The following is a 21,059-nucleotide window of genomic DNA, read 5'->3' as shown; positions in this document are numbered from 1 at the left end:
AAAAAACACCAGGAAAATTATTTTAGATAATTGCATAATTCTTTTTACTTCTATTCAAATAAAACATAGCTTCTCCATCAAATATATTTTTTAATTAAAAATTAAATAAAAATTGCTAAAAATTAAATGTGTTCCGGGTTTCCGGCGGTTTCCGGCCTTTGCGGGAACTCCCGCAAATTGGATTCTGCGTTTTAGCAGAAATTCATTTGTAGTCTGCTACAATGTTTTTGAATAATCACAACAATGGAATAGATTGTCAAAATGCCTTCCTGTTGCGTTGCTTACTGTCAAAGTGATTCTAGATGTAATACCAGCCTTGTTTCATTCTTTGGAGTACCTAAGGATCCGTCTTTATTTGAAGAATGGAAAAAGGTTATTCCCATCAAAAGAAAAGCTCTCAATCCAAAGTCACTCGTCTGTCAACTCCACTTCCAAGAACAATGTATAAAGAAAACCAACAGGAAACACGGCCCTAGGCGTTTGAAGACTGGTTCCATTCCAACATTGCGCCTTACACGTAAGCAACATGTGGATCTAACAAGTTGCAGGAAAATAATAAGTTGTCTTAAACATTGCAGCTGAATCAAATCATTCCCATCAGGACACTGAAAATCAAGCGAGCTTGTCGATGGTCTTCTCAGTACCTGGCGGATTGATTGTATTAAAGCAGAAAAATACAAGCAATGACGAAAACAGATCTCTGTGCATGGATCAGTTGAAACTGCCTGGGGAATCTTGGCGATCTGTGAAACAAGTGAATGACCAACAGCACCCAGTCCTGATCTGTTACGAAACTATTATTGTTAGCTTGGAACCGGTCGTCAGGAAAACGGCACTGATAAACTTCGAGACGAAAGAGATCGAGTACAAAGTGTTCCAGAGAAAATGTCCACCATTAAATACCTTTCTTCTCACAACATTTTCATCATCTGCACAATTGGAAAGTAGTCTCCAGTATTTCGACTGTGTCAGGACGTGTCCAGGAATTACCGATGAAAAGTTTCACGAATTAAAGGAGTTCATTTTCCCATTTGAATTTTTCGAGAAAGGAACCTGGAGATCCGACTCGTAAGTCAAACATTTTTACTTCACTTGATCATGATGACTACTAACTATTCATTTTTATGTCTCAGATGTTTGCAGTTAGTTGCTGCAGTCAAACAAAAAACGGAGGATGACCTTCTTAAAAGTGCCTGTTCAAAATGTAATAAAATGCTGAGGACAACTCTGCAGCCGCATCTTGACAAGACCAAGCAAAGTCCAGCTAATGTTTTCAAAAACCAATATTTGCCAAGGGAGGCTCTACTCGCGAAATTGACGGACCTCCAGAAACAAAACCGGACGTTGGAATTAGCACTGAAACGTCAGGAAGAGCCTGAAATGGTCATGGTAATTTTACTGTATAAAGATACACAATTTGGATATTTTAAAAATATTAATTTTGTAAAATTCTAGGCGGATGTTTTAGAAGTGGAAATGTTTCAACCGATCGACAACGACGAACAAGTCGCGGAGGAAAGGCCACCTGGAAACAAGAAGATGAAATACTTGAGAAAGAATTCGGATTAATTGGGTTTTCAGTTTTTCACCAAACTGTTGATTTTGCCGCTCATTCCATTTTTGTTATTATAGTTTTCTGAAAACTAAGTGTATACAAGGAAATTTTAGACTTTATCAAATAAATTGTGTTCAAAATACTATTTAAAAAATACAGTGAATTTTTTTGGAAATAACACTTGTTTTAATAAAGCAGCAGTGAGCCAGTGAGTGTATGCAGCATTACATAACAGTATGGATTTCCTGGTGACTGTACAGTCTTATAGGGGTTCTTGGAAGCCCAGAGAATTCTGGTTGATTAACAATAAGGAATGTAAGAGAATGTTTAATTATGTCTCTGAGCTGTCACATGTGCAAGTAAGTGTTAAAGCGTAACATTTGAAAGAAGCTGGCGGCTATTGGTTCTTGTCACAAGTGTCCTTTCAAATAAACAATGCTCCGTCAACTAGGGCAGGAAAAATACTCCCATCAAGTCCCTAAAAGAGAGAGAAATTATAATATCTAATCAAATACAGACATGCATATTGAGCCACAGTAATCGTACTATTGCTGGGCGTCGTGCTACTGCCGGCCGAGCTCTGGCTGTTGTAGCTGCGATTGTCCCGTTGTTGTTGTTGATTGACGAGACGACGACACGTCGATGGAAATGGTAAGCCACACTGGGCAGGGACCGTTCCAGGCTGTCCACTGGGCTGCTCTGCCGCTGCTGGACCTGTTGGTACAGCACCAGACTGCCACGGCTCTGGCTGTTGGCGTTGATGATGTCGTAATAATCGCCCACTTTATCATCCGGCTACAGTTGTTGAAGGTGTTGTGCTCTTCAGACGACGACAGCGAATCCGTCAGGGCCAATCGTGTCCTTAATTTGTAAGACGATCCAATCGGCAAACGAGTCGTGAGTTAAACGAAAATAATTAATAAAGAAAACTGTAATAGTTTACTGCTGTCTGGTCTTTTCGTGTTCGCTGCTGTCGTCGCAGCGGATGGCCAAACTGCTGACGGACGCCTGTCGCTGCAGAATGGTGCCGGGCAGCTAAGCATCATCGGGGGAATCTTCTTCCGATTCTTTGACGGCAACACCAGGGTGTTGACGCTGGCCAGCGGGTCGCCGTTGATGGACCAGAGTTGTAACCAAGTGCCGGAGCAGGTGGCGATGTCGCCCGTAAGATCATTGATGTTTATGGCCGCCAGCGGCGCGTTGTGCCTCGTCAACTCGGGCCGTGGGAAGCAGCTGCTGGTAGACCAGTTAGCCGACGTTGGGCGGGAGGGCCAGTAGGTGGTTGCGCACGTCGTTGGAGAAGATCTCCAGGGCGATGGAGGCAAAGGTCATCTTTCTTCAAAATATAGCACAAAATCAAGTAGAAAAATAGTAGGCCTAGAGCTATAATAATGAGGAATAACTAAAAACAACAATTAATAGAAAGAAAAAAAAAACACAATTGTTTGCTACGTCCGTAGAAGAAGTCGAGTTAATAACTGAACGTAGTTGTCTAACTTCTTCTTTTGAATTTTGGTTTTAATTTCGGAAACAAGGAAACAGTTTCAATGTTGAGCGCTAGGAGGAGACAACGAACACCTCTCCCTAACCCCCCCCCCCCCCCCCCTCCTAAGGCCCTAACCTAAATAAAAACGCAAATACCTTAGTTATTAAATTAACTAAAAGGGTGCTTTGGAGACTTCAAATTAGTTTCAAATTCTCTATTGATTGCATCCCATCTGAAAATGTTGGTAAAAAACCAACCGATAAGTTAAAATGACACGGCGGGATAGGACGAGTGTCCCGTCCTCTAGCGTAGTAGTATAGTCCATCACGAAACTGTCACGTAAACACAGGCACAGTGGCACACGCCCTTGGTGACAAACACAGCGATTACACGTCGGTTTGGCTTTCTCGAACGTGCATCAAGAACTTATTGTCATGGCGAAATATTTTGAAGATATCCGAAAATTATTTGGTGCCGAGTTCCAGCAAAAATTGTGTTACCTACATGCCCGACGCTGCTGATACGAAACCTAAAGTGGGTCACGAAATGTCGGAAGCCGCGACTAACTTGCTATTTTCTATGCTCTGTGGTTTGCTTGTATTGTGTGTGATGTGTTTTGTCAAGTTCTGGCGTCAAGTTAACGTCAAGTACTGGCAAAAGGTGAGCGATTTATTACCAAGACCTGTACAACGTTTTATCGGACGGGTACTTGCAAGTCTACTTCCAAATATCCCATTTGTGGTAGACTATATTGGGGCGTATTTTGGTGCAAAGTCCCAACAAAAGTTGCTTTTCGTGCCCGATGCCGATAACGAACCTAAAGTGGATCACGAAATATCGGAGCCCGTGCTCTTTCGCTTTCTACTCAACGAAGAAACTTTGAAACAACTTGATCAAGCTGAAATACATGAAATGCTGAACGTTTTAAAAGACGTCGACAAAGGATCGAAAATCACCGAGTTCGAAACCCACCAAAGCAGCATGGACTTGAGGAAAGATTCAAAAGGAGCATTTCACGTGTTCATCGTCTTCAAAACGACAAGTGTAACAGATGGAGACTATTGGTGGTCAATAGAAAAGGGCATGGACTACATCACTTTGCAACGATCCCGCAACAAAGAAAACGTCAAGAACCAGTGCTATGGAGAACCGCGACATCAAGCGAAACCCATTGTCGAAAATTTGATAGGAAAAGGTACGATTCAAGATCTTTTCGCTGTACTTTGGGCCCAACAGATGATTCCAGAAAAGTACAACGCCTTGAACTCAAACTGCCAGACCTTGGTCACTTTCGTCAGTCAACAAATTACCGAGATAGGATACGAATACAAGGGTTTTTTCGCGTACTCTCCTCCTCCTGAAAATGGCCGGAACAAAAAAATGTTGGATTTAATCAACATCCTAAGGGGTCGATCTGATTGGCCCCCTTTATTCACTCTAATTCTAATGGAGAATATCCACCTGGTTGGTAAAATGATCGACAGTGGCAAGTACAACATCAATGCCTTCTACAATGGACTCACTCCGCTCCACTTTGCCATTATGTTTTCGAAAAACAAAATGGTTCAACATCTTCTAAAAGATCCAACGAATGCCGACCCAACGACGCGCGATCCATTCGGGAGGAGCGCCCTTTTATTTGCGGCCATGTTCACAATGAAGATGGAGATCATCGATTCGCTTCTAGCTCATCCCAAAGTCAAAGTTAACGATGTAGACGAAGACGGACGAACGGCTCTCCATTCTGCCGCTGGTGTATCCAACGCCATCGCTGTTCGAAAATTAATAGAAAAAGGAGCCAATCCCAACATTGTCGACAAAAACGGTACGTCTCCTCTTCATTTGGCAGCTCAGCAAAGAGATGATTACGAGATCATCGATTTGCTCCTGGCTCATCCCAAAGTCAACGTTGACGATGTCGACGGAGAAGGACACACGGCTCTCCATTTCGCCATTCACACGTCCAACGTCATCGCTGTTCAAAAATTTATAGACAAAGGAGCCAACCCCAACATTTTAGATAAAGAAGGTCTGCTGTCCCCTCTTCATGTGGCAGCCCAGCAAAGAGACGGTAATCCTATGATTGATCTACTGCTGGAAGCTCAAAAAGTCAAAGGCCTGGGCGATGTCAACGATCGAAATAAACAAGGAAAAACTGCACTTCACTACGCCGCCGGCTCATCCAATGAAATCACGGCCGAGCATTTGATCGAATTGGGCGCTGATCTCCATTGCCGAGACAATAATGGCGATCCTCCACTTCACGTGGCTGCAATACACGCAAAGGACATGAACATCATCGACTTATTATTAAAAAATATGAAACAAGGAGATATCGAACAGTACAGAAACGATAAAGGACTTGTCTGTTACGCCAAGATGAACTGCTACGGGCTAGACGATCAAATTGTGGCTCGGTTGGTGGAAAAGGGCATAGAACCTTCGAACACCGAACCTACCGTGTGCTCACAGGAAATTGATAACATTCTGAAAGAAGGAAATTTCGACGTGAACTCCCGCGATCAGAATGAGGAAACTCTTCTTTTTTTCGCAATACGCGCCAACAACGTGAATGGGGTTAGATTTTTGCTTGAAAGAGGAGCCGATCCCACCGTACGCAACATTGAGGGCAACACTCTATTTCACACCGCAGCACTATTTCTGACAGATTCCGATGTTCTCGGTCTCATGCTGGTAGACGGAAAAAAGATTGAGATTGACATAAGGAACAAAGAAGGAGACACTGCCCTTCACTACGCAATTATGCAATCCAATGTGCCTGTCGCTCGCTTCCTGTTATCAAATGGAGCCAGCCCCAATGTGGCTGATGAAAATGGTTATACTCCACTTCGTTGGGCGATTGTTTTTGCTAAAGACATGGAAATGGTCAAATTACTCCTCAATCACGAAGGCACAAATGTCAACTGTTTAGACAAGAAAGGAAACAATGTGCTAGATTACGCAATGAACATCGAGCACAGGTTCGGCGAAGAAATTGTCAATCTGTTGTTGGCAAAAGGTGCCGTGGAAAATAAAGACAAACTCAAACGAACAGAAAACAACGAATATTTAAAAAAACATATGCGTGCTTACAGCAATCGAAAGCCGCACAAAGTTGACAACTTTTTAAGCGACGATACAAAAACAATTGAGGACAAAATCGAAAAAATTTCAGAGGAATCTCTGCTTAAAGCCATCAAAGATTCGAACGTAGAAAGAGTTCGTCTCCTGTTGAAAAATGGAGCACACACCAGCGCACGAGGAGAAATGGGAAAGAATGCCCTTCATTTGGCATCGCTTACTGCAAAGACGACGGATCTCATCGACGCCCTTCTGGAAACGGAAAAATTCGACATCAGCGGAACCGACAACAGAGGAAACACACCTCTCCATCACGCCATACTTGGATCCAACTGTGAGATAAATACTCGTCACCTGATTGGAAAAGGAGCCGATCCCACTATTGCCAACAAGAAAGGCTTCACCCCACTTCACTATGCGGCACGTTATGCAAAAACAATTGAAACAATCCGTCTAATCATGGAAAATAAACAAGTCGATATTAGTAGTCGTGACGTCAATGGATGGACACCTCTCCATCACGCAATAAAGGCCAAAAACTTGGCGATTGCTCGATGCTTGCTGCTGGAAAAAGGAGTCGATCCCACCATACGCAACAATGAGGGCGACACTCCATTTCATTTGGCGGCGGAATTTCTGACAGATTCCAATATTCTCGGTCTCATGCTGGGAAACGAAAATCAGATTGATATCGACGAAGGGAACAATTGCAAATCGACTGCCCTCCATGTGGCAATTGTGTGGTCCAATATGACTGCCGCTCGCTTCCTGTTATCAAAGGGAGCCAACCCCAACGTCGCTGATGAAAATGGAGTCACTCCACTTCATTTTGCGGCCTATTTTTCTAAAGACATGGACATTGTCGAATTACTCCTCAATCACAAAGGCACAAATGTCAACTGTTTAGACAACAAAGGAACCAATGCGCTAGATTACGCAATGAAAAATATTCATGGTAACGGTGAAAGAATGGCTAATCGATTGAAAGAAAAAGGCCTCGACTCTCAAACTGGAAACTCACTTAAAGACGAAACAGAGTTTACATTCCAGCAAGTTGTGAAAGCAGCTCTTGACAAGGCAATCATAGATTCGGAGGTGGGGATGACTCGTTTCCTGATAGAAAAGGGAGCAGATATTAGCACTGTGACATGGGGAGCAGAAGGATGGAATGCACTTCATGCGGCATCCATTGATGCAAAGACGACCGAAATACTTGACGTCATTCTGGAAACGGGCAAATTCGACATCAATGGAGGTGACGTCAGTGGAAAGACCGCTGTCTATTTAGCTATAGTAGCCAAAAACATGACTACTGCTCGCCACTTGCTGACAAAAGGAGCCGATCCCACCATAAGTGACGAGAATGGTATAATTCCACTTCACTTGGCGGCCTGCCATGCAACAACAACTGACATAATCAAACTGATCCTGAAAAATAACCTACTTGATATTAATAGCCGTGACGTCAATGGATGGACACCTCTCCATCATGCAATAGGGGCCAGCAACTTGATTACTGCTCGCTACCTGCTGGAAAAGGGAGCCGATCCCGCCACACGCGACTACGAAGGCTACACTCTATTTCACACCGCAGCAATATTAAATAAAGATAATGTTCTCGGTCTCATGATGGGAAACGAAAAAAAGCTCAATCTTGACGTAAGGAACAAAGAAGGAGACACTGCCCTTCACTACGCAATTATGCAATCCAACGTACCTGTCGCTCGCTTCCTGTTATCAAATGGAGCCAACCCCAATGTGGCTGATAACAGAGGGGCCACTCCACTTCATTTGGCGGCCTTGTGTGCAAACGACATGGAAATGGTCAAATTACTCCTCAATTACAAAACCACAAAGGTCAACTGTTTAGACAACGAAGGAAACAATGCGCTACAGTACGCAATGACCAACAAGCACGGGCTCGGCGAAGCAATTGCCAGTCTGTTGAGGTGAAAAAGGGCCGCGAAGGAAACCACCACGAACCGGAGAACATTGCGGCATCAGTACCAGCAATTCGCATCAAAGCAGATTCGGACATTGAAACGATTATAAAAATGGACAAGATATTAGCGCGATGACGTGGGGAGAAAAAGGAACGAACGCACTTCACCTGGCGGCAGCTAATGCAAAAGACAACGGATCTCATCGACGCCGTTCTCGAAACGGGAAAATTCGACAACGACGGGGACACCATCACACAATGAACGGATCATTCGCTACAAAAAATGTTCCTCACCTGATGATTCAACTGGGAGCCGATCCCAACATTGTCGACCAGAACGGAATCACTCCTCTTCACATGGCAGCAAGGAATGCAGAAAAGATGGATCTCATCCGAGCTAGTCTTCACTACTGAGAAACTCAACGTTTATAACTACAACCACATTGGACTTCAGCTCTCGCTGATGCTCAAGCCAACAAACACCGTGGACTAGTCCGGAGGATTATCGATCGTCTGAAAAAATGTGACGAAAAGGAATAGTAAGAAAATAACTTTCATTCTAGCTTCTCCCAACTCCTAATAAGAAAACATTGCGAAATAATGGTGGCAGTATAGCAAGTTTTAAAAAATAACAATACAATTTCTTTTTTTGATGGCACTCCTATTGTCGTATTACCTATGCAAAGTTTAACAAGGCGACTGTGCTAAAACGGTACATTTGCATAGTTATTGACTCCCTTGTCTCTGTATGCCATTTAGACGAGTTGAGGTACCATCAATTGTCTATGAGTTCATAGATAATTGCCAAAAAATTCTGATGAGCTACCAAAAGCATTTCCTAGTGTGTGTGTGTTTAAGCTAAGAAACTGACCTGAACAAAGGCAGTTGCGGTGTGTTATCGATCTCAGATTTTCGTTTTCTTCCGCATAGACATCGTCCGACCATAATCCGAGTGAGTTGAGGACGCCGGAAGGATATTTCTTGGGTTGAATTGTCTACGCTAATAGCACTGAAATTAACATGTGAAGGTCTTGACGAACTCCGATGTCCGGCGATGTGAAATGTAACAGCCCCTGATCAAACATAAAAACTTATAAACTGCTCTGGTGTAAAATGAATTCAAATTACCAGAACAATCGAAAAGAACTGCTGGCGAAGGAGCTGTTGTCCAAAGCGTCGACGGTGCGATGGTGACGGACGACGTTTCAGATGAAGTCGCCGATGAAACTCTCGATGTTGTTGTATGTTGTCAATGAAGTGGACGTAAGGTGGAGAGTTGGTTGGAGAGTTGGTTGGAGAAAGGTTAGTGCTGTTCCCCGATTACCGATGCCGGCAGTCCTTCGGCACCAATGAACGAAAACCGCTGAACGAAATCCGATGAACGAAATCCGATGCACACGAAAGTGCGTCGAACTGAAAACACCCAGTCAATGTCAGCAATATCTATACCACGAGCGGGCGAGCCATAACATCAGTACAAACCAATTGGTGGTCTTAAAGCTTCTGAACATGTCAACAAATTTTGATGAGGGTCGTTTTCAGTTTTCCGTGAATACTCATCACAATAGCTGAAGGCAAATAACTGCATAAAAAGAATCAGTTGTTAATAAATACTTAAATTACATTTAGTTTTTCATCTTACTGTTTTAGTGTTTTAGAATAAAGTGAAAAATATTCAACCGCTGCACAAGTGGACATGAAAACCATGACTTTGCTGGGAGCTTTGGTTTTCATCAAATTTATCAAAACAGCCAATTTCTGGTCCCCTTCAACCACCATGTAATAATTGGTCAGAGAAGCTGGGCTATCTTGAACCATCATTGCTCAAATTTTCAAACATTAAAATTTTTGCAATTTGCCAATTTCTCAAATGATGTGTTTTTCAAATAGTTGAATTCCAAATAATAATACTTTTTCTTTCACAGTAACTGCTACTGGATTTCTCAATTCAGCTCCAGCTTATGATTCAACTTCTCTGGTTTGGGTAGCCGGTAGCAGAGAAAAGACCTGTTTAAGTCTTTGTTTCGGAAGAAAACCAAATATTGTGTTCAAGGTAGCATGAAATCCCAGGTTCAACAGACTATCTGCTTCATCCAAGATGAGAATTTCCTAGGCAACATATTAAGATTAACATTTGAGTTATAAAAATTAATTCAGGTGTACAACATACCAATGACTAAGTCCTCCAGCAATGTTAATATGGTCACCCTGCCAAGTAAAAAGATCCATAAAGTGTCCAAGTGTAGTGATAATAATATGGGCAATATAGGCTTCATGGCTGGTAAAGCCCTAATATCTTGAGCAACGGTTGAGCACCTCCAATCATTTGAAGGTGGGTAAACTGGGGAAAGTCAATTATAAATTTTGTCAACACTTCATCAATTTGTGATGCCAACTCTCTTGTGGGGGATAATATAACGGCACCGATTTCATGTTTTTTCAGTGGTGCAGAAGGTGCCAGCAACATTTCTAAAATGGGAATGATGATGCACGTCAATGTTTTGCCTCAGCCTGTGACTGCTTCAGCACACACATGCAGTCTTAAATTTAAAAAAAAACCTTCGGAAATCCCTGATCTAAAATACGAATTAACTAGTACTTGAACGGGTGTTGTTTTCGTGAAGTTAATATCTTTCAGGGTCTGAAGTATTGGTTCGCTAAGTTTAACCGTTTAACCACGTTTAACAACTAACCTAACTCATTGCACTCTGGTGGTCACTCACGTTGCCAGCATATTGAAATAAGGTCGCGCCAATTGGTGAATTGCCAGAATTGGAGTCCGTGATCCGGACCCCTCCAGTGTCAAAAATTGCTATTAGAGTCCGTAATTTAGACCCCTCTAACGGTAAAAAGTGGTACTGGAGTCCATAAACCTAGACGATGGTTAAACACAACTGACTTACATAAAGCAGTCTGTATTTGACGAATAAAATACAAAAAAAATACTTTTATACGCCCACTAAAGAAGGCAAAAATACAAATAAAATACAGCTTTTTTTGTATTTTTTTTGTATTTTATTCGTCAAATACAGAACACTGACATAAAGTAAACTAAATCTAATTTCAATATGAAATGCGTAAATGCGCTATTATAGCAGCTTACGACCGATATTATTAGCTGTAGTAAAGGGTATTTACACTACAGCCTTTGTAACTGCTGTGTGGAAGCTAACCGATTTTTTCCAAGTAGGCCTATTAAATCGTTTCTTATTCTTAAGGTTAGATCACGCTCAAAAAGAGTAGTGTGAATGTGATTAATTTAAAATCCATTCTGTTCTCTTCTTTTCCGTTCTAAAAAAATATATTGGTCAGCATAGAGCCATCTGGATTTACGGACTCCATCAATAGATTTTACCAGAATTTTACCTTAGAGAAAATAGAAAGATAATCGTAATGCGTAACATATTTAGAAAAGGTAAGATGCCTTGTTATTATTACGACGTGCTCTGAAAAAGAAACCAAGATTATATTTAGGAAAGTGATCTGCTGTTATTTGAGTGGCCACTTCTGGCAAGTATCACATGGATATTCTGAGGAAACTATTCCATCATCGGGCTTGCAATGCGATTATTTCTGGTTCTATGATACGTTTAAAATTAACTTTTAGATTTGTTTGCCAATTGTAAACCCAATTTGTATTTAATGCATACACGAAAAACACAGTTATATCGTTTTTCATGTCGAAAATAGTAAAATATAAAATTTAAAAAATTTAAATGAAATAAAGAAATTTAATTGTATAAACGGGTGATAAGAAAGCCACCAAAATTGGTAAGCAGATGATCTGGAGAACCGCTATCGTAAAGCGAACCTTCCAACAATTCTGCTGTAATTTCGTCCAATTCTTGCAGGTTGACGGTTGCTTGTAGTTGTAAGGGAAACCATCCGTACCAATCAGCTGAATCCAAATGAACTTCGGCCAACACTTTCCGTAAAGTTGGAACAGTTTTTCGATTTTTCACAAGTTGTATTGTCAAACGGCCAGTTCCAGACTCTTGCTTCTTCATTTTCAATGCTAAAAATTATTTAAAAAAAAAAAAAGAAAACCCAAAATAAAGATTTAATGACGACTGGATTGTAAAGTTAAATACCTGTGAAAAAGAAATGATAAATGCCGTGGAATGGTACAGTAAACACACCCGACGAAGGACTGAAACCCTGGCCTTGATTTAAAGGAACTATGTCATAAGGATGTATGATAGTCTTGATATTGAAGGTACCATTGCGTTGCGCAAAAAATGAAATATTCCAGCTATCAAGGACGCTAGGATCGAAGTAAAAGTTCAAATCATGTTCAATTTTGTTGCCCAATAAAGTTTCTCGTCCGTTCAATGCCAACAGCATTGCTTCTGTTATATCGAGTTCTGTTTCAATAACATCCATATAACTTATTTTGTCTTCGACGTCTTTCAGAAGTTTCCCATCTTCAAGTACTTTTGTTTCTAAACCTGTTGCAATGGCGTCTAATTGTTTTTGGTATTGGATAATACTGTTCAATGCGTGGTTCAATTGATTCGTCTCGTTTGCTGCTAAGTTTATGGATTTGTCAAGTTCGTTGACCGCCTTCGGGTATGTAAAAAACAATAAATTATTAAAAGTGGCTACAAAATATCCTTGATTAATCATTAAGCCTATGATTTTACACAAAGACTGGGAGTAACTCTTTTCAGAAAATCATATAATATGCTAAGGTATGTGCGTAGTAGGTGTTTAAATCAAATCATTCACACCAGACTCCAATTAAAAAATAAAAAATAAATTATTTCAAGAATATTTACTTCCTCGATGAATGTCATGATTAAATTGGGAATTTCAATCGATCCATTTTCATTAGGATCAGCAGTAGATTGGGATTGGAGAATAACCCCGCTGGTACTGTTTGTGGCCGCCGCCGTAGTAGTAGTTACTGCATTCATTGGATGATAAAAATGTAAAAAGAATTAGTTTTAGGGCTATGCAAATTTAAAATTGAAATGATAATTTAGATATATTTGATTCTTTAAACATTTTACCTTTTTCTGTTGTAGTAGTAATAGTTGTTGTATTAGTTTCAGTTGGAACTGCAGTTGGCGGTTGAACTGCAGTTGGAACTGCAGTTGGCGGTTGAACTGCAGTTGGAACTGCAGTTGGCGGTTGAACTGCAGTTGGAACTGCAGTCGTATCTAAAGAAAATTTAACAGATTAATTAGTTAATTGTTGAATTTTCAAATGATTTTTTCAACCTTATTTTTTAGATTTAAAAACTTACTTCCGGTTGTAGTAGCTGTCGGCTGAGTAGTCGATACAATAGTCGATGCAATAGTCGATGCAATAGTGGTCGCACTCACATTTGCATTAACAGCTTTAAAAAAATTCAAAATAAATTTTATTGAAAAATTAATAAGTTTAAGTAAATTAAATATTCTACCTGCAGCTGCAGAAACTGTAGGACGAGTTGTTGAAGCTGCAATTGAAGACAGGAATAATTAAGTTAATTATTTTTGAGTATTTTATTTTATTTTGAAAATTGAAAATACTTACTCGTAGTAATATTTTGAGCTGCACTCGCAATTGATGACAAATTAAAAAAAAAATATGAGCATGATTTTATTGTAAAATATCTGACGTAGAAATATATCAAATTTAAATTTTATTTAGTACTTACCAACAGTTGGGCCTGAAAAGGTAACCACATCACATAGCAAAAATTTTCAGAAATATAAAAAATAAAAAGAGAATGTGAATTATTTGATTTCATTTTGTAAATTATACAGCATACTACCAGCTTGTCCAGCAACGCGAGATAAAAAGTAAAAGTATACAAATAGGCAGTAATAAATCTTCTAAAAAAACAATTCAGTAAAGAAAATGTTACGTGAAAAAATTTGGTTTTAAAATTTCTTACCATTTTTCCCATGTTGATTTCAACGAAGTTCGGTTAGAACTAGAGCTGATGGGAAATATTTGTTACTCTTATATTTAAAAACAAGACCATCAGACTTATAAATCAACCAATGGCAAAACAACACATCAGTGATTCACATAGCTGATGCTATTTTTCCCAATAGAGACGGTAATTTTGTTAAGCCAATTACGGAGCAACACGTTAATAAAAAACTATGCTACCTGATCTTTTGACTCCACCCCACACCTGTGCAATGACGCAATCAGTACATTAATCGGATCAAATTACGCTAAAACTCTCAGTTAAAAATTTGCTGGTGGTTTCGGACGTGAAAGGTAAGTCCCATCAATGCTAAAAAATCTTGTTTGCTTATTTCGGGTTTGTTATATGATAACTGACGTTTTTCATAGGCACGCGTCACTGTTTATTCCTCTTTGTAGCTTGTTTCTGCTCGTTTCCACATTTTTCTTCATTTCTTTATGACTCACCACCCACACAATTGCCAAACAATCGCCTGTAATACGAAAGAGAATCCCGAAAAAATCTATATGAAATCAAAACCTGCTTTTCGCGGCTTTTCGTTTACATATTTTCAGTGCAGCACTGAAATTCATTATCAGGTCAAAAGTTGCTGTTCTAATGAAGCGAATAATGTTTCGTTCGTTTAGACGTTTACCTCGTTCGCTGTTAATGGAAGAGTTGCATTTCGGACTTCAGCTACTACACCCCGGGGTGAACGAATATAACTCTTGACATAGGACTGTCGCCAACGATTCGCTGCCGTTGCGGCGGATTCGGACGTTACATCTAAAAGAGTGGGCTATTAAATAAAATTAAAAATATAATTAAAAACGAATTTTACTTCATCTTCTAGAAGGCGAAACAGATGATAAAGCGGCGGAACTCCAAAGATTGGGCTGTTATCCATTCGCCAGGGTGGTTGAAAATGACCCAGGTTGCCAATCGAGGATAATCTGTTTAGAATAAAAAATCAGTGAAAATATTTAATTCGTCGGATAGTAAAAGAAAAGAAAATGACCTCGACTCGAAAGAACGAGTTCTTTCAAAGACAAGTCTTTTGGCTCGCCAATGGTGGATGCTGTGAAAGACATGAAGAATTCCAAGGCCTGGGATGATACTCTGCCATCATTAAATCTGGTCGAGGACACACAACCGCCGTCAATTAGATTTTCTGCAATGCTCAAGTAAGAAATGTGACTCCTCCATCAAAGGACGAAGAGACTGAAATATGCCAGAAATAACTCATCAATTCACGGCAACTGCATAATAATGTGAGGAATGAATTTTTCACCTGATGCTTGGAATGCTGACCAGTTTCCTGACTGACTGGGGACTTCCGATGTCAAATGGTGAGTCAACAAGGGCCTCATTAGGTTTTAAAGGGTACACCATTGGAAAATGCGGCTGAGCAGTGAAGGTTTTCTTCACTGGTTCCCCAAATGGCGGGCGTTTAGTAGCGAGCTGGTCCTGGGCGAGATGTGTAGTTGTTTAGGGAAGGACCTACGGAAATGGAGTGTAAATAAACGAAACAAATTCTACAATCGTTCTGAACCTTGAACTTTCGGGACATGATAAAAGTTCTGCTCCTACAGAACTCTTCAGTAAGAAAATGTTAAATTAACCACGCTCCACGACAAGAAATACGATTTTCTGCTATTGCAACATTTATTATGATTAATAAACATAATAATAAATTAAACACGACCAATAACTGCTATTTCAATTTCTAATCAATTAAATCGATATCCATCTTCAGTTGTTCCTTGATAGTGGACAATACTCGAAAATACCTTGCGGGAACACCAGAACAAGGTTTCCGGCCATACTTTTCAGCAATGCTGTTGTTGTAAGTAGCCAGAATGAATTCTCGAAGGGGTGATTCTTCGTAAATCCGCGGATCCTTCCACTCGGGATAAACCTTTGAGAAATCTCGAAATCTTTTCGCGACGGTGTCTTCTTTGTGCAAGTAAAACCCACGGTCTGCTTCGTAACCTTGACTGCAAGTAATCTGAGCTAGTTCATCAGTATGACGACAAACATGTCCTACAACCCCTCCTGGTTGATGAACTGCATCGTGAGGTCTATGTAGCGTGTCGTGATTGAATGCTTCAATGCACAAACTGAAACAACAGGGGCACTGGGCTTCACAGTGTGGAATTGCTATCTGATTATTTAAGGTTTTCATATACTCAACTATTTTGGGGGACAGTTCTTCGGCAAATCCTTCGGGATCATTCAGAGAATTAACATTTTCAATTGCTTCATTCAACTCCATTTCGCAATCTTCTTGGAACTTCTTCTTGTCTTCGTTGTCGCATTCCTCGTACTCGCCACTGCAATTGATCGAAAATGCCGAAGACAAAGCATCACTCTGGAGAACGCCATCCGAAAACTCGTTTCGCAATTTATTCACGAAGGTTTGCGCAAATCCACTGTTGACGTTAAGCGTAGCTAGGGCAGCTTTCTTAACGGCATCTTTCGCTTGACTTTTAAAGCGTGACCATTCTACCTCAACGAATGGGGCCTTTAGTGCAATTAGTCGATGGAGCACGCAAGCGTACAATATTTTGGGATACCTTAAATAATCAAGCACTTGATCAATTTGATTGTCCTCCAACAAGATCGATAAGGATCCATGTACTTGTGCATGATTCTGGCCTCATGAATCCAACGCTCGTTACAAATCTTCCTGTAAGTCTTCGCCACCATTTCCTCTTCGAATGCTAATTGGAGAACAATAAAGAAATCTGTAACGACATACTTTGTATCAATAATAACAGTGGATAATACCTGAAAACAAAACATTCGACAGCGTGTTTGCCATGGTGGACGCGAATAGCTTTGTCTTTGCCGCACCTTTTGAAACCAAATCAAAGTAGTTACGCATGATCCCTTCGCTGGATTTGAATTTGGCATACACCGAGTTATTCGCCTCCCATTGGTCTTGAATCTTTCCCAGTAATTCGGAAATTAGTTTACGACCGTACGCGTGCACTTGTTCAATCACGGAATGGTCACAGACTTGGTTCTTACAGATGCATTTATCCACTTCTTTAATAACAGTGTAGACAATGCTATCGTCATAACACAATTTGCTATCGACAAAAATTTGGACACATTCTGTAACATATTCAACACACAACAACAATAAAACCTGTTTTCTCGCAATTTCCAAGCCAGGTAAAGCTTCAGCACCATTTCCGCCCCTCTTTTGCTCCTCCCGAAGACACATCAAAAAAGCAAAAGCCGAATCATTTCGAGTCCAATTTGTTCCAATTTGTCTTCCTTTGATTACATGACTGTTTTTATAGACATTTGCAATATCTACATCAATGTTCTTTGGAGGAAACTCTTGTTTGATTTCAAGCAACATTTTGTCAAAAACCTTCTGGAATTTCTCAGCTAACTTTTTCATCTCTGCATCTGTAAATTCCGAACTGGTTGACTTGAAGAAATCATTGATTTCTTGACGCATTTTTCTCTCGTAGCTTTTCAAGCGTTCCTCGTATAGACAAATCCTGTTGAAGGCTTTCTTAATATTATTTGTCCAGACTTCTTCTTGTTTCTTCTTATTCAATTCCCACATTTGCAAAAACTGGACACTCCATTTTTCTCGTCCCTCAGCTTTCACGATGACATTCACTTCGTCCTCTAGTCTCCTTAAAGTGGGAGACATGGCGTCGTTTAAATTCGAGATGAACAACACAGAAAAATCTTCATTGTTGTTATTGCTCGTGTCGACTATCGTCATGGAATTCAGACACGTAGCCGGTGCAACACTACGTCTTTCGTTCATTTTTCTCATTTCCTTTTTAATGTTCGTAAAGAACTTCATGTAAGCTTCGGACAATTCTTGCTCTTTCAACTTGTATTCGATGTCAAGTTGGTCGAATGTCATCCGTTCGACAACTGTGGCAAAATTCAAATTAAAGTTGGCCGAACAAATGCAAGACCACACTTCCTTGATGTAAGCCGAAAATTTGTCGACCGTTGAACTTTCCCAGGCTTTACCTTCGACATTCGAAACGACTCGCTGATGGATATGTTCTCGAAACTTGATTAACGCCTCGCCGTACGCCTCATCTGGAACGTCACCAGGGGGCTCAGATTTCGATTTGACATTACCGAGGATGCAAACGTCTCTATCAGAGGTGGAACTGGACGAATCAAGGTTGAAATTCCCAAACGGACTTTCCGACCTTAGGTTGGTTAAATTGCCCGTCAGTTTTTGAACCTGATTGAATGCTGTGTGAAGTGATGTCCCCAGTGTTTGAATGATGTTGTCCAACTTATTCGCCTGACTCGTGTCGATTCTGTTGTAGAGAAAAAACATCCTGGAGCTGAGGCGGCCGCCGTTGTCTTCGGCCAGTTTCGATCCTTCATAAGCCATAAGAACAATCGGAAGAATTTCTTTGACAGCTGCATCATTTTCACCAGGAATTACGATGATGGTAGCGTCCGACAACAAAATACTCAAAGTGGCCATTCGATTGTCCCGCTTTTCATTGCCGGGCAGTCCGTGATATTCTGGTGCTCGAGTTCCTTCCGTGTCCAGCAGCAAAATGTAGTCGTATTCGGGACGTCCCTCGACGGCCAGCAGTTGCATGTTAACACCTCGGGTGCACTGTCCAACGCTGGTCCTCATTCGGATGCCAAACATCGTGTTGAGCATCGTCGACTTGCCGCTGCTCTGAACGCCCATGACGGACAGCACAAACATTCGCTTTCGTTCCACCAACTTGCCGAGTTCGTACAAAACTACTTTGATCCAATCTTGACGGATCATGTTGGAATCGCCGTCTAGTAGCTCCAGGGGGAAACCGTCCAGTAAATGTTGGGCGGCTAGACGAGGAATTTTGTGAATTGAGGGCGACCGTTTTTCTGGTTCCATGTCCGTGTAGAGATGACTCAATTCTCTCCACAAGTGCTCAACGTTGAGGGCACTATCAATCAATTCAGTCTTGGCAGAGTTCAAGTCATTCTTCAATTTGGAAACAAGACCAGTTTCACGGACAGCATTGCTTAAACTCTCAGCATACAAAGTGGATAATTCTTGAACCTTTTTCAATAGTGGCCTTAATTCCTGTTCGCCACGTTTGGCCAATTCATTCTCCAACAGACCAAAGGACAAAACACAAGAGCACGAATCTTCTTTCTCCAGAATTTGAAGAAACACTTTCAGCAACGGATGATTTTGAACTCGAACTGTTTGCGAACGAATAGTCTCTTTCACTTTCCTAATCTCATCTTCAAATTGGGCCACCATTTCGTTATTCAGGCGATGTTCCACTTTAGCTTCTTCAATTTTCGCCCGTTTCAGGTAGTACTTTTGTAGAAGAAATTCGAACTTCTTTACATCACCCAAATTCCGGACGGATTGGATATCGCTCAATTTAATTTCTGAAGGGGAAACGCACTCCAGGGGGCTGTAAGATTCCTCAATTAAAACGGGAATTTCATGCAACATCTTCAGTTCTTGGGAAGTCGTACAATTAGATTGAATTGCCATTTCTGACGCCGCGCTGACGGTATCTTTGAAAAGAGATAGCGTTTCGCCCCGAAGTTGGCCCTCAACACGCAAACAAAATCCGTTTCCTGATACGGCGAATTCGTGACTCATCTCTCCCATCGACGGTGTCCAAAAGCAGCTGAAATTGAACGCATCTAATCCAAGGGCAGTAGCAGGATGTTTGGTAGAGATCGTCTCTTCATCCTTCGGAAACATGTGACAAAAACGCTCTTCCTCAATTGTCGAATCTTCAACTAATAAGTAACTGACAAAATGTTGAAGACACTTCCACAGAGGCCTGAACTCTCCTATGACGTGGATGACCAAGACGTGTTGAACTTTCTTGGCAGTTTTGCTGGTTGCTTCAATCACCAGACAGCCAACGCCAATCTCGGCGATCAATGGATTCGATGAGAGACTGCCAGTGGACAAATCTTGTCGGTGGACACTTTGGACGTTGAAGACGCTGTTCATGATCTCGGTAGTCTGGCTCACATTTCTCTGGCAGCACGAAATGACAGCAACACGGAACAGTGATTGATCTTCGCCCAATCGAGTGTTGACACCAGGAATGGTGATGTGTCTGAATAAGTTGAGATGATGTTTCCTGGAGTCGGGCACGAACAAAGGGATGGCAGTTCTTCTCTCTAGCAGCAAGCGGAAAATTTCGGCGGCACCAGTTGCATCGAATTCATCGATGAGTTGCAACAACGTATCGTAAACGCTAGTCTTTTTCGCTGCTGCAGAAGAAGAATTTTGATATTTCGCTAGAAGAAATCCCATAGAACCACCTCCATTGGCACCGCTTTCAATGTTCTGATGTTCTGATTTCTTCGAACCTGCAGTTAAGACGAGACGGTGGCGCAAACAATTCATCAAAGTAATGATGGCTCCTTGGTTGCCCTGATGTAATTGACTGGCGTTGGAAGGCCTGTCGATCAGGAAGGCAGCATATGATTTCTTTTTTCGCTGTTCACTCATCTTATTATCTGCAATTGAAGAAATAAAATAAAAAAATTGTAAATACCAAATAATCTAAAAAGGATTAATTCTAGTTTTCCTGGTTAAATTATCTCTTAAAAATAAAACTCCTCCAATTCAGTTTTAACTTGTGACATACCCTTAGATGCCATGAAAATTATCAGCCATTAACAGTTTATTAAACCAACATCATGTGGTGTAATCTCAATCTATGAGGATAGCAATCACCAAGAGCCAAGGTTAGAAACATAAGGTATAATAACATAGCCTATTTCTTATTAAAAAAAGAAAACAAATTCTAATGATTCGGTAAAAGTATTACACAAGAAGATGTTTAAAAATAGATTGAGACTACACCACGTTATGATGTTGGTTTAATAAACTTAATGTTGACTGCATGGATCTCGGTATAAATATTTGAAAATCCAAGTAAAGAAGTGACTTGCACGAAGTGACTCTAGAAATTTTACAACACAATAAACATTTTACATTATTCAAGCTTACCATTAGAAACAGGCCCTTGAGAGACAATAGTGAGTGTTACTGGAGTTTCTGTGGATATCTTCTGGAATATGGCCAGTGTTCACAATTTACTTTCGA

At 40.7% G+C, this 21,059-nt stretch overlaps 3 protein-coding genes across 4 annotated transcripts; 2 read left to right on the top strand and 1 right to left on the bottom strand.

The window, feature by feature from the left end:
- The first annotated feature begins 204 nt into the window (after nucleotides 1–204).
- On the top strand, nucleotides 205–1,698 carry LOC124342752. Of its 2 annotated transcripts, XM_046795890.1 has the most exons (5): nucleotides 205–517; nucleotides 579–752; nucleotides 804–1,068; nucleotides 1,134–1,389; nucleotides 1,456–1,698. In XM_046795890.1, exons 1-5 carry the CDS (start codon nucleotides 262–264, stop codon nucleotides 1,567–1,569), a joined length of 1,065 nt encoding a protein of 354 aa, XP_046651846.1. In that variant the 5' UTR covers nucleotides 205–261; the 3' UTR covers nucleotides 1,570–1,698. The 2 variants fall into 2 exon arrangements, with proteins under 2 accessions (XP_046651846.1, XP_046651845.1); XM_046795889.1 differs by having other exon boundaries at nucleotides 579–1,068.
- Nucleotides 1,699–3,545: 1,847 nt separating this feature from the next.
- On the top strand, nucleotides 3,546–8,075 carry LOC124342207 (serine/threonine-protein phosphatase 6 regulatory ankyrin repeat subunit B-like). Its single transcript, XM_046795170.1, has one exon. The coding sequence runs from the start codon at nucleotides 3,546–3,548 to the stop codon at nucleotides 8,073–8,075; it is 4,530 nt and encodes a 1,509-aa protein (XP_046651126.1).
- Nucleotides 8,076–11,490: 3,415 nt separating this feature from the next.
- On the bottom strand, nucleotides 11,491–14,430 carry LOC124342736. The gene is made up of 11 exons (XM_046795872.1): nucleotides 13,949–14,430; nucleotides 13,823–13,886; nucleotides 13,709–13,720; nucleotides 13,585–13,602; nucleotides 13,472–13,507; nucleotides 13,313–13,405; nucleotides 13,203–13,226; nucleotides 13,077–13,124; nucleotides 12,843–12,970; nucleotides 12,156–12,627; nucleotides 11,491–12,079 (listed from the first exon to the last, which is right to left on the bottom strand). The coding sequence occupies exons 1-11, from the start codon at nucleotides 13,958–13,960 to the stop codon at nucleotides 11,796–11,798; spliced, it is 1,191 nt and encodes a 396-aa protein (XP_046651828.1). The 5' UTR covers nucleotides 13,961–14,430; the 3' UTR covers nucleotides 11,491–11,795.
- Nucleotides 14,431–21,059: the final 6,629 nt, after the last annotated feature.

Source organism: Daphnia pulicaria, chromosome 6 (genome assembly GCF_021234035.1).
Source record: "Daphnia pulicaria isolate SC F1-1A chromosome 6, SC_F0-13Bv2, whole genome shotgun sequence".
NCBI lineage: Eukaryota > Metazoa > Arthropoda > Branchiopoda > Diplostraca > Daphniidae > Daphnia > Daphnia pulicaria.
This window is presented reverse-complemented; position numbering and strand designations above follow the sequence as displayed.

What these genes read in the sequence shown, in the direction of transcription:
- LOC124342752 (XM_046795889.1), top strand. Translation starts at nt 262, where the DNA reads ATGCCTTCCTGTTGCGTTGCTTACTGTCAAAGTGATTCTAGATGTAAT. An exon ending in TCCAACATTGCGCCTTACAC is followed by an intron (nt 518 to 578) that starts GTAAGCAACATG and finishes TAAACATTGCAG; the next exon opens with CTGAATCAAATCATTCCCAT. An exon ending in GGAACCTGGAGATCCGACTC is followed by an intron (nt 1,069 to 1,133) that starts GTAAGTCAAACA and finishes TTTATGTCTCAG; the next exon opens with ATGTTTGCAGTTAGTTGCTG.
- LOC124342207 (XM_046795170.1), top strand. Translation starts at nt 3,546, where the DNA reads ATGCCCGACGCTGCTGATACGAAACCTAAAGTGGGTCACGAAATGTCG.
- LOC124342736 (XM_046795872.1), bottom strand. An exon ending in GACTGCAGTTCCAACTGCAG is followed by an intron (nt 13,125 to 13,202) that starts TTCAACCGCCAA and finishes CGCCAACTGCAG; the next exon opens with TTCCAACTGAAACTAATACA. An exon ending in TTATCATTTCTTTTTCACAG is followed by an intron (nt 12,080 to 12,155) that starts GTATTTAACTTT and finishes AATAATTTTTAG; the next exon opens with CATTGAAAATGAAGAAGCAA.